At 32.0% G+C, this 14,176-nt stretch overlaps 1 protein-coding gene across 1 annotated transcript; it reads left to right on the forward strand.

Moving 5' to 3' along the window:
- The first annotated feature begins 1,635 nt into the window (after positions 1-1,635).
- LOC116412658 (odorant receptor 94b) lies at positions 1,636-14,171 on the forward strand. The gene is given in 6 exon segments (XM_052900095.1): positions 1,636-1,689; positions 1,911-2,695; positions 2,785-2,884; positions 3,186-3,290; positions 12,663-12,821; positions 13,130-14,171. Coding segments are annotated over 5 exon segments (1,182 nt in total). The 5' UTR covers positions 1,636-1,689; positions 1,911-1,922; the 3' UTR covers positions 13,175-14,171.
- Positions 14,172-14,176: the final 5 nt, after the last annotated feature.

The following is a 14,176-nucleotide window of genomic DNA, read 5'->3' on the forward strand; positions in this document are numbered from 1 at the left end:
ATTTTCCAACACTGATTTATGTGTATTTCAACCTTAATCCAATTGTGTCATCAATGTTTTATAGAAAACTTCCTATGTCAATCTTTTATCTCTAGATAAGTTCTATGATAGATACCCACAATATTATTTATCACCATTATCATCATATCTTTTTTTTATGGATGATATTGGAATGGTAACCCCGCCTGCGCTATCGGTATATGCTAGTGGGGCACTGGTGTAGCATGACAGGTGATGATGAAAGCAGGTCGGTTAGTTTATCGTGACAAATTCAATAAGAATTATCCACGATGGTTTCCAGGGGGAATCGCATGGAGGTCGATCTGATAAGGTATGTTGCTAGCAATTGGGCTGGTAGACTCCATTACTAATAATTCCCCCCTTTTCATCATATCAGTTGTTATCTGTCTACTGCTGAATATAGGCCTCTCCATACACTGACTTAAGGAGTGATTCTGATCCACTTGTATAGTGGATGCTTTACGAGTAGAGGAAGACACCTGCAATGCATTAGAGGTTGTGACCCCATCTAGTAGAAGGTTGTGTCATTACTGACAACATACACTAGTTAAAGACCTTCATCTTTAAAATTTAACTGTGGGGTAGTTTTCTGAACGCTGCCAAGTCGAGTTGGATTCGTCGGTTGACATCTCCACCTCACTATATTATTGCATTGATACCAATATCTTTTAAATAGTTTAAACACCTATTGGTATATTTAGATGTATAGAGTCTTGTCGAAAAAAAGTAGTAGGCTAGAAATAAGCAGTAGTCATTTTTATAACAGTGACGCTGCTTGTTTTATGTCATGTTAATCATGAGATATTGACTGAATTGATTGTAATGAAAATTAATAAAAAATACATTGGTATATGAAATGAAAGTACACGCACAATACAAGACACAATAATAGTAACTAAGTTATGTTCTCATTTCTAAGGATCTCAGTGACATTTGCAGACAGAAGTACCAATATATTTTCATAAAATTTGCAAAACAATAGCATTTATAGATAGACATATAGTTTCTTATTTATGGTCCGTATACAACTTCATACAGGCCTTGATCTTTAATAATTATTTAAATACATTTTTAATTTAAATTCAGCACAGTTTTAAGTATAGTTTTATATGTGATTATGAATATATACATCAAAATCTATTCGGTATTTCTACATAATTAGAGAAAATTTTACAATTATATAACAATTATATAATATAGACAAGTAAATAAGGTAAGTACGGTAGACATGAACATGTAATTTATTTATAAACTGGTGATCCACCCAGGCTTCGCACGAGTAGGTAGATGGAAAGATAATATAGCCTATGTTACTCGCTGATAATGTAGCTTTCTATACTTAAAAGAATGTTTAAAATCTTTTCAATAGTTTCTTAGTTTACCAATTACGAGTAAAACAAAAAATGAAACATTTCCTCTATATAATATTTATATAATAAAATTTATTATAAATACACAATAAAAATAAATTTAATAACAAAATTTGAATTAAACTTTATTTAAGTAAACTTGTAGAAATCCTATCGTAATGATTACTGCAACATTAATTAGATAACAAAGAATTAGTAGCACTGTTTGCACATAATACTTTTATTCCTTACTTAACTGGCTATCGAAACAAGCAGTATTAGTTCTTGTCCCGATTTATAAGAAAACATAAAACCAAGGGTAAGAAAAGACAAAGAAATAAAAATAGTTTTATCGACATGCTACCTATATCAGTATTTTATTTGTAAAGCCAGAATAAAGCTATACAAAATCGAATCTAAAATCCATCTAAGAGTTTTATTTCTGGAAATTTGGTACTAGTGTACCCATACTTTTAAAATATCGCATACAGTTAATATATTACAAATAATTAATTCATATTTATTTATCTTTTGCTACAGAAACTAGGAGAAATGATCAAGTTACCGTACAATATTCATATAGTTGATATCATCAATTGGTCTATTCGATGCACTGGATCTAGATTAAATACGACTAGCAGTAATATACGCCACTTGACAAACGTAGCCACGATAAGCTTTGTAACAACATCTATCTTACAAGTTATTGCGTTTTACTTTGCGAAAGAAAATATCGAGAAACTTTTCGAATGCTTCAGTGTTTTATCTTTTTGCGGAATGGGACTCCTTAAGTTAATGTCACTTCGATGGAAATCCCATAAATGGCAGCATCTTTTGAACCAAGTTCAAAAATTAGAGAGCGCTCAGATTGATGCTGGAAATATCGATTTTGTTCATTCTATACAGAGTTATACAATTAAGTATCAGACTATGTCAACAATGCTATCCAGAATGTATGTATTTACTGGTATAATTTATATCTTATCACCGATCATTGAATTTGCATATCTGAAACTAAATGGTGACGATCCTGTATATCCACACATTTTACCAGTATGGGCTCCACTCGATATTAGCACATTTGGTTACTTAGCCACAGTCGCTGTTGAAATAATATCAGCTATTTACTGCGTCTGTGTACATGTTGCCTTTGATCTGTCCTCTGTTAGTTTGATGATTTTTATTTGTGGCCAGTTTTCCTTGATTCGTCATTACAGCGAAAATATAGGAGGAAACTGTAAAAACCTTTGTATTTCCGATGAAAATGATGAACGCGCCCGCTGCTATATCTGATACTGTCATCAAACTCAGAATACGCTTATCAAGTAAGTATAAATTATTTGAAATACAAATGGCATCGCAAAAGTAACGACGTACCTAGTTATCTTACTTATTATCTTAATTTGGTTTTCAGTTTAATTCGTGAATTAGAAAAGTTACTGAAAGACATTTTGGGAATATATTTTTTCTTGGCAACTCTTACTCTGTGTTCGGTGGCAGTACGACTCAACATGGTAAGGATTAATCAATCAACAAATGATATCAAACTTTATTTATAGTTTAGAAAACTCAATGGTCTACCGCATTTTTCATTGCTGTAAGTATGTAATTCGATTAAAAATTCCTCAAAGGTGGAATTTAATTTTTTTCATATCTTGCTAATAGTATGTCTCAACAACGCTTAAATAGTTGAATAGATTCGAATGTAATTAATTGCACAGGTTATGTCCTAATTTAAAAACCTAAAATCGATGAGATACAATTCTTTATTTACAAAAACACTTGCAAAATGAAGGTTATTTTTTATTGTTACAGGAAACAATGAGTGTAACTCAACTTATATCATTGTTGCAGTATCTATGCGCGACAATTACGCAATTGTTCATCTTTTGTTTATATGGAGATGCTGTCCAGCATAAGGTTAGACATCAGTTAGATCAGATTCTATTTGTAAAAAATTATGCCCATATCTGTAATTTTGTGACGTCTTTTGGATATAAAATAATTGAGCACCTTCTTGCGTTTGTGTGATTATTAAAACTATCATTAAAAAATCCATTATACCTACGTCGTAAGTGGGCGCAATATAAAATATACTGACTGAATTCATACCAAAATTGTGTTCATAATATTAAACCAAAAAACTAAACATAGTCAATCCATACATACACAGTTATCTATCCATCCATGCAACAAAACAAATATCACAAGGCGTAAAATATTCTTATACCTTAAAATACAGAGGTGATTTAATTTAACTTATTATATTGCAATGATCAATAAACAACCAAATTTCTTCATTCCTTTTCCCTAGACCGTAGATGGCAGACACTGCCAACAAATGCATTCCCAAGGAGCGTTGACGTCAGGCAGGCGGCCGGTCATAAAACAAAAAGCCAAAACCTTGTGTAATATGAATATCATATTACGCCGACCCTAAATAATTGGGATAAGGGTGGGAAGATGATGATGAATGAACAACCTAAATTGTTATAATATCCATACATATAATTTCCACTGCTTACTTCAATAATGATCGTAAATCCAGAATTGTTCGTTCTTAACTTAGAGTTATTTTTTAATTGTGCTGTTTTGACTATTAGATTGTTATTTGTATTATAAGCACCGAAAGCGCAATTACAAAATGTAGCTAATGGTGCGTTGGCTCTCTATTGTAATTTAAAAGATCTATTTGAAAAACCTCATTCGAATTTGGGCGCCACCAAATTTTCTATTTCCAACTAACAATGGCAACAGCAAATATCGTTAATAAACTAATTCGGAAGAGATGATTCTAATATAAGAATAAAAAAAAAACCCTATCCACAACATTTAAATAAATTGAGTAACTAGGCTACTGCTGTAAAACAATTCACAAAATAATTTTGATTGCCGTAATTTAGAAAAATATGGCTTTAGTGAACAAGGCAAACCATAAAAATTCAAATTTATGGCTTAACATCAATGTTTATCACATGTTTTTAACATTGAAATTGTAATTAAAATAAGTATTCGCATGAATGATGATCATTATGTTTAGGTAACTTACCTTCAAAATGTGTGAAGTAGATATTGAGGTAGGACATATTATTATTATGTCAATGTTACGTAGTTGTAAGATTGTGATCTTAGATTATGATATTTACATTCATAGGTATCTTGGTATACATCTGTACTTATTAAAAGTACAATAAATTTCGAAAAATCTAAAAGAATGTTGATACTAGCTGCATTCCTTAATCTTTAAATAAGAATGCTTAAAAAACAGCGAGGCGTCCCTGCTTTGTATAGTTGCAAAATATAGTGTATATGCTATAAATGTATTTTTATTTATTTTAAATAAAAATCTGCATTTTAATCAAAGATTGCATTTTTTTCCATATTAGACAATTTTAATATTATTTTTAATTTTACATAAGCTGTCAAAACAATGTATCATACAAAAACAGTAAAGAGGTTGCATTACTTAAATATAATTGCTCTTAACATTCCGCCCGCCATGGACGAATAGTCCATAACCTAAGTATAAGAAAAAATTAACCAAAACATATTACTACATTACATAAATATTTAACCCCAAGACCAGTTAACAATAGATAAATAAAAAGCTATTTAACTCATAAAATTAAAAACAACATATTTCAGAGACAACACAATAAAGCATTAAAACATTAGAGTATTTAAATAACAATTATTGAAAAATACAACATTAGAATTAAGCAATAAAAGTAATAAAACATTTAACATTCAGTTCATCACTGGTAAACAACAAAGTTTCGAAATTGGACGCTTAATTATCGAATTTTTGCTTCGCAAGCTAACTACGCGAGTGATACCGTCTTTTCAGGAATGCAACTCTGTAATTCGGCCAAACAACATTTAGCTGATGGAAGATTACCTTCCATTACTAGAACTATATCACCTACTTTAGATCCTGCTGTACAATTAGCCCATTTGAATTTATGAAAATAGTATATCAAATGTGGTATATCTAACAGTTTCTTTCGTTTCAAAATCTACAGCTTGCTATTATGCTATTCAATTTTTTTATCCTGATATAACCATTTGCATTAATATCTGTTACATGAACCTTTACAATCCTTTCTTTCAAACGAGTTTCGTGCCTCTAGGTTCTGTACGTACGTATTATATCCACAGAGATTTTTCTAAGAGAGCTGTAAGTGTTATACCACGCAATACACAATCTACAGGATTTTCTTTCAATGAAACATGAGATCACTGTGACGAATCTAATCTGCCATGTATCTCTAAATTACAATCAGCTATAATAGTTTTCCAGCGACTGCGATGATAACTCAACTAACATAAAACCATTGTAGAGTCAGTCCACACATGCATATTTGCTTTTGGAATATTTAAAAGATCAGTTACTTTGCTTAACAATTTAGCTAGCAGGACAGCGCCACATAATTCGAGTCGAGGTAAGGATATCTGTTTAATTGGAACTACCTTTGTTTTAACTTTTACTAAATTGCAATGAATTTTATGTTCACAATCTATGACTCGAATATATATCTACCATAGCGGAATATGAAATATTTGAAGTATCACTAAAATCATGTAACTCAATAATTACATTATCATTTTTTCATTTCGTTATAGGTGCGATATTTTCAGATTTCACCATGAAATGAAATTCATCATTGTTCCGGTTCCAGGTAAGTCCTATTAGTTTTGTTACATCATCAGATTTTATTTCAAAATTGTTTGCTTTTTCTTTATCATTGCTTTCTTTATTATTTCTTTCTGTATCAAGACATTTTCGTACATGCATTTTGTTACTCATCCACTTTTGCAATTCAAAACCACCTCTTTTTTATCGCTCTTTCCATTGACGACACATCTCAATATCTTCCTTTTCAATGTAACAGCCTGTCATAATATCATCCATGTAAAAGTCAGACTTTACCCGCTCAGCAGCCAATGGAAAATTATGACCTTCATCACAAGCAACTTGCTGTAACGATTTGACTGCCAAATACGGAGCACAAGAAGTACCAAATGTGACTGTCAAAAGTCGTAAATCGTGTATTTCAGAGTGAATATCTTCTTGCCTTACAATTTTTTGAAAATCGACGTGTTGCTCTGCTACTTTTATTTGCCTGTACATCTTTACGATGTCAGCTGCCATACAAATTGGATATTTATGCCATCTCATGATAATATGTCATAAATCTAGTTGTAAAGTGGACCCTACCGTTGAAGTGTCGTTCAAGGATATACCGTTACTACCCTTGCCCGATGCATTAAAAACCACCCTTGCCTTAGTAGCCGTTCTTTTTTCCTTAACCACCGCGTAATAAAATAAATATACTGCAATAACTTTATTTTTATCCGATTCCTCAGCAATTTTCTCCATGCGTCCAAGAGTCAAATATTCATTAACAACATCTGAATACGTGCGTTTCAAATTTGAGTCTTTCAAAGATTTACGTTCTAGCCCATGCAATATTTTTATAGCAATAGCTTTAGAATTTTGGCATTTAAGAGAAAGATCATTGCGAAAAGGTAAGTTAACTACATATCTTCCAGATTCATCCCTACGTGTTGTTGCTGCATAATAATCTTCACAAGCCTGTTCTTCAGGAGAAAATATTTTATTTTTATAAGAAAAGGGTTTATCTTCTAACTCCCAGAAACGTTTTAACAAATCAACATCAGTAGCGTGAGTATGCATACTAGCTATGACATTATGACAACCCTGCGAAGAATTCTGTTCATATATCTAACCGGACAATATCCAACCCAAGTAAGTATCCTGAGCTATTAATATGCCACTTGGACCTTTCATTAAGCCAGGTTTCAAGATATTGCCATACACCTCCGCCCCTAATAAAATGTCAATTTTATTAGGAGAATTAAAATGAGGATCCGCTAATTGAAAGGTTTGCAAATCTGGCCAATCTGACACTATACATTTTCTTTCAGGCAATAAAGACGTTACTGTATCTACCACTCTAGCTGTTACTTGGATTTTAAATGAAGGATCATACCGCGACTGGAGATTGACAACAACAACGTATTTGGAAATTTTGTCATTACTAGTACCACCTACTCCCGAAACAACGCATTTACTAGGTACCTTTTTTAATTGAAGGAGTTGTACAGCTGCTTCCGATATAAAAGATGCATGTGACCCTTGGTCTAACAAAGCTCTTAGTACCTGGGTTGATCCATTTTTTGACTCAGCTTTGATAATAGCTGTGGGTAAAAGGACTTGTCCTCGTTTACTTCCATTCAAAAAATGGGATGCTATATTTGTCTCTGTTGACCGAGTTGAATCTTCAACTTCTTCAACTTGTGATGTAGTAGCGACTACATCTGCAATAGTTTGATCTTTGGGATGCAATAGAGTGTGATGCCTACGCTTACACACATGACATTTATTAAATACACGACAGTTTCTTGCATTATGATTAATACCTAAACAGTTAAAGCACAAGGAAAGCGATTCAGCAATACTACGACGTTTATCAACATTCTCCTGAGAAAACTTTTTGCAATTGTATAACCTATGATTTTCAGAACAATGAGGACATGTAATATTTGACACAGTACGCAAAACCTTTGGATTATTAGCATTAGTCTGAACAATTTTTGGCTTATATATGGGTTCTACGAATTCCAGAGCATGAAAACGCGTTTCTAAAAACTCTTTGAATTGTTGAAATGACGGTAAATCTTTAAATAACTGACTCACCTGTAATTCCCATTGTTTCCGAGATTCAGCGTCCAATTTCAAACCCATAATATAAATTACAATAACATCCCAGGACTCCGTATTAATACCAAGATTCGATAGCTCATGTAAACAATCAGTGGTTGTATCTAGGAGTTCCTTAAGAGCACTAGAAGATTCTGCTACTATGTTACGTTGACTGAAAAGTCGCTTTAAAATACAATTTGACATAAACCTTTTATTATTATATCTATCTGTTAACATGTTCCAACATTTTATATAATTAGATTGAGTAATCGGTACGTGCCTAATCAATTGTTCTGCTTCACCTGACAGTTGTGTTTTTAGATAATGCAACTTTTGTACATCATCTAAAACGGGATTGTTGTGGACAAGCGAAAGAAATAAATCGCGGAATGAAGTCCATTCAGTATACCGGCCTGTGAACACAGGTATTCGGATTCTGGGTAATTTAACCAACGAATCTGCCTTAGAAGAGTTAGGTGAAACTTCGCAATTACTATTTGAGATACAACACTTAACATTAGATAAAGCATTCTTTAATTCTACTCTATAATCTAAATAAGTTTCAGTCACTAGTTCAAACACTTCATCCTTGACATAATCGGTAGCATTTAAAACATTAGGTTCATACAGAGCGATTAACTTTTCATGTTTTGACGTAAAATTATTGTATTGTTTCTCTAGAATCTGAAGTCTTGTTTCTAAATAGTTTTCATTTATTCTATCCCTCGACGCTTTTTTAAAATTGATTCTTGCTTTCTCTATTTGAATTTTAATATCTTCTAAAACTCGTAGGTTTGCATCCATTTTCAATAAATTTTCTAAGTTTCAATATTTAAACGAAGAATATTTTCTAAGTCGAATGTCAAATTGTACTCACAGTTTTCCTTGAAATTAATACAGAGACTGACACACTGCTGCAATTGATACTAGAAAACCACTCGATGATAGCAGCGGAGTCTCCGTCCTCAGCCGTCGCAATATTTCTTACCGTTTTGCAATTGAATACCACAGCTCATCACAGAACTTAAAACGGTAGCAATTACATTATCCATCCAGCTCGAAGGACCAAAATGTATATGCTATAAATGTATTTTTATTTATTTTAAATAAAAATCTGCATTTTAATAAAAGATTCCATTTTTTTCCATATTAGACAATTTTAATATTATTTTTAATTTTACATAAGCTGTCAAAACAATGTATCATACAAAAACAGTAAAGAGGTTGCATTACTTAAATATAATTGCTCTTAACATATAGAAAATATACAAAACTAAAAAATATTTAAATGGCAGTTAAAGTTGTATCCAAATTTCTTTGCGTGATTTAGTTATAAGCGGGATAATGGACAGACGCGACTATATTGTAAATTATTCAATCATTAATAACAAATATAAAATTGGTATACCTTTCGGTAATCGATCACTATACCTATGTAACTATAATTATGATAAAAACTGTATTTCGTTATCATTTAAAACAGACCCTAAGCATAAACTGCACAGATAGTACCCGCGGTCCCACTGCGGGTACTATTCATAATCTAAGTTGTTTGTTATTTAATATTGGGTGTAATTATTTTTGTACATAGATTAAAGATAACACCTGTACGGTTTTGTGCTAGACATTTATATGTGACTGGCGATACGGCCCGGCTTCGTACAGGTAGATAGGTATTTCGAAAATAATATGTAGCTTATTTATACGTCGTGTGTGCCCCGGCATAGAATGGGCCACTCTTCCCCTTCCTGAGAGTGTCGTCCAAGGCGACCAAGAGAGGGCAAGGGATGAACAGCAGCGTCCCTCTTAAAACATCCTCAAAGGCCTAATTGCGATTGCCAACAAGCTTGCCAAGCATGACAAATACTGTCAAAACTCCCCTTATAGGGAAGGTTTATGTCCAGCAGTGTACAGTAAATGGTTGAAATAATAATAATAGCTTATGTTATTCGCTGATAATATATCTTTCAATAGGTGAAAAATTTTTTAAAATCAGCTGAATAGTTTTTGAGTTTATCTATTACAAACAAACAAGTATTTGATCTTTATAATATTAGTATAGATTAGTCCAATATTTTGTCTTTTGTTGTAATAATAAGGTAAAATAGAGCTACATAAAATTATGTTCTATTCATTTATATTCATTAAAACAGATGACAAAATAAAAAAAAAGTGGCCATGATTAAGAGATAATAAGGTAAAACGACAATAACCCCAAGGACAGACGAATGGTCTGGCGGTTTATTTACTTTTTCGTAAAATGGACTTTGTCAGGTCTTCACATCTTTTATCACTTGTTGATTGCTGGACAACTAGAATACGAGCAATGGTCAAACAGCATGCAAAATTTTCGTGATTTTATTTTAATAACAATAATGATTTGTTCAGTAAATATGAATACACTTACAAAGTAACGTATCATAAACACGATAATGTTAAGTATATCTATATACAGGTGACAATGGGGCCAATCTTGTGGCGCCATTTCTCTAAACTTATCTCGCAACCAAATATTTTAATTTGATAATTTCGCAAAATTACCGTTTTATGGACTATCATAAACTGAAATAATAATAATTTTAGGTTAATAATAATAAAGATTTCGTTTTGGTATCATATATTAATTTCAGAGATTGTTTTAGAAAAATGTGTCAATCTCTAAATTTATTTCTAAAATTACAATTTTAATTTAATAATTTAGCAAAACTATTATGGTATGGACCATCGAGAATTAAATATAAAGCAATTTTGACTTATTTCTAGAAAAAAAAAAAATAGTTTTTTTTTTAATTATATTTAGAATAATAATAATAATCATTATCATTATTCCAGTCTGTCCATTGTTGAACATAGGCCTCCATTATGAAGGGTTTGCTAGTAGTTGTCACGTTTAGCAGATGGGTTTGCAACCGCGGTTAGGTTTTGGTAATGTTTTAAGAGAGACGCTGCTTCCTCGTCAATACCGAAATACCATTATACTGAAATTAAAAAGTAATAAGTACTTTCAATAATTTTTAAAATTAATAAAATTGCTTTCTATTTTTTTATATTTGAGTTATCTATTGATAAAACAAAGTTATTAAAATTACTAATAGACGGGTATTTTTCATGTTAAGGATAGCACCATCTATTATTACATAGAATCTATCTACAATAAATTGAAACTGTAACGACACTTTTCTGTGTATCATGTAAAAATATGAACTTATTTTCATTAATGTATTACGTAAAAATTTGAAAAAAATCAAGTAAATATAATTAAGGTGTCAGAAGATGAACGACGTCAACACTATAGGGCTAATGTATTGAAATCTTAATAATATATTTAGTTAAGTATGGTGCATGGTGCAATGGTGCAATATGTAATATATAGGTGCAAGAAATCAATGCAATAAAAGATATTAATCGTAATAAGACCACCGCCATCTATTGTCAAGTAGTGTAACAATAAATATATATATTCAGCTGCCCGCTAAGTAAGCAGTAAGATTTCGTTAGCGGGCAGCTGAAGTGCTACAACTATTAATATATACCATTTTTTGCATTTGAGTTCTATTATCTATTATTAAGTAGAATCTATGTATGTAGCAAAATGTAAAAAAATCGCAACAGCACTTTGCCTGGTTTTTCCAAAATTTCAGTCAGAGTATATCGTGTACATTATGCTGTTGATACAGAACTCTAAACATTTTATTATTGTCTCTCCGTGCGTGTAGTTGGAGTACCACGCAGAAACCCGTGAACAAATTTCACTAATGTACCGCGTAAGGGTCTGAAAATGAACTAAAATACGTGTCATGACACTGTTCTTTATAGGTACAAAGTAGTAGGATATTTTAAAAAAAATATTATTCTATTTGTAATAAGCTCAGCGCCATCTATCCTCAAGAAGAATTGAAGTTGCAATTCAAAACAATAATTATCGATATCGAAATATCACCACAGCGAAGTTAAAAATTATCTATTTTTATTATTTTTAGATGACCAGCAACGTCATCTATTGCCGAGTATTCTTTATTTGCAAAATTTTCTAAATCATGAACTATCAAATAGTATATATCATATAGTAGAATTTATAATTTCAGCGTTAAAAAAACTAAAAAAACATGAGAAGAAATATCGTACTGTACCCATGTTTTAATGAAAAACTACAACAGATATATACTAACAAATAAGTAATTTTTATTTTTAATAAGAATTATTTTGTTTTCAGAAATAATAAAAGCTTTAATGATAATTATAAAAAACAGAGTAAAATTGTTTCTTCTGCATTTGTAATTGCTATTTATTTGGCTTCTAGCCCAGGTTTTGTCAACAAATAGAACGTCGGGTATGAGGTTTTCTCTGCCTATCCTATAAGGAACCTGGCTTGGTAACAAATAGTGTAACGAAAAGTGCACGCTAATTGCTAAGCAACAACAGCAATGCAGTCAATCAACAACGTGCAGTTGTTTTGTTTTTGAGTCTTCTTTCTAATGTCTTCTGTTTGCTCATTATTAATATTTTGTCAAAAAGCGCTAAAACATTCTGGGCAAAACAGTAAAACGGCAATTTGTCGGTTTTAGAGTTCCATCGGTATGGGTGAAGGGCCATATGGAGCGGCCTACTGGTGTCTAAGCCCAAAAGTTCGTCGCGAACTTACACTGCTGGCGGTTGGTATGTCACGCCCACGACACTTACGCGCTGGCCCCTTCCACGTACTCAACTTACCATCATTCGTTCAGGTAGGAAAAGATTTTTAATGGATATAATAGTAACTCTATCAGTAAACACTGGTGAGACACCAGTAACAAATAATAGATGAGACTACAAAAGCCGTCTGTTTGGGTATTAGGTACCTCTGTCCCACTCGTATTTCTACCATAAAGCAATTATGCGGAGCTGTATTTCGGTTTCAAAAATAAGGTAAAACATGAGAGATACCATGTTCCAAAGTTTATTGTATGATATCTATAGTACTGTTTCATATATCACATATTTGCTTTGAGAAAATATTTCAAAATATGTAGTTATTTTGTTTGTTTACTTTCAGATTCTACGAACGGCATATAGTTATTATGCCGTTATACGGAAATGAAAAACTACATCAGTGTTATTAAAACAATGAAAAAAAAAAGTTGCTTTATAGACAGTTCTTAAAAACCACGCACACACACCTGTTAGAGGACGTTCAAGTATTACATAACGCAATTTGGATGGAGTAGGTCTTGTAAAACGTAACGATGCGTTAAAGGGAAGGAAGGGTGGGTCGAACAACACCTTATCTAATATTATTTTATTATTAAAAATAAAAAAATTCCAAGTTGGCAACTCTTTTCATTTATGTTTTACGGGATTTCTCGACAGAATTGTATGTCATTTTTATTTTGTTTTCGTTGTCAGTTTTCATGGAAACTTTTATGGGGGGGAAATACGAAAATATATTGCGGCGCGTTGTATGGAGGGAGGGAAAGTCAAAAGTTTAAAATCGTGCATATTCAAAAATTGCATTACGTAATACTTGAACGTTATTACGTGATATTTTTTTGTTTGAGCAAAGAAATTTTAATGCTGTGATAGTACGAAAAACACATTTTGAATTAAATAAAAATTGATAGAGCTACACTAACAAATGACAGTAGAGACTTATTGGTTTCTTATAAGTTGAATTAAGATATTTTAGCATATAGCTGAAACACGTATAATAAAACAATAGTAGCGATCGGAATTGCAATAAAGCATGGCGGCTTGACAAACTCTCAATTCGCTCTGTTACTGTTAAATGTACTCTTTTATTCATTGCATCGTCGACATCATCGATTTCCCACCTTTTCAAAACTACTGCTCATTTTAAAAGAAAAACCCAAGGGTCCGTTATTGAAGTTCATATAGAACAAAGATAGTGGCTACATAGTAATATAGATTATAGACTACACCGATAGTAATACAGATTATAGACTACACCGATGTCTGCTGAGTAGTAGCAATATGTCCCCCGTGGATGTTTTACTCATTTATTCATTCTTCGGTTGGTCAGCACCGACCCTACATTGTTAAATCTCACTGCAAAATATAAGTACTGCACTTACTGCAAATAAAA

Source organism: Galleria mellonella, unplaced genomic scaffold (assembly GCF_026898425.1).
Source record: "Galleria mellonella isolate WM207_F2 unplaced genomic scaffold, CSIRO_AGI_GalMel_v1 utg64, whole genome shotgun sequence".
In the NCBI taxonomy this organism is placed as follows: Eukaryota; Metazoa; Arthropoda; class Insecta; order Lepidoptera; family Pyralidae; genus Galleria; species Galleria mellonella.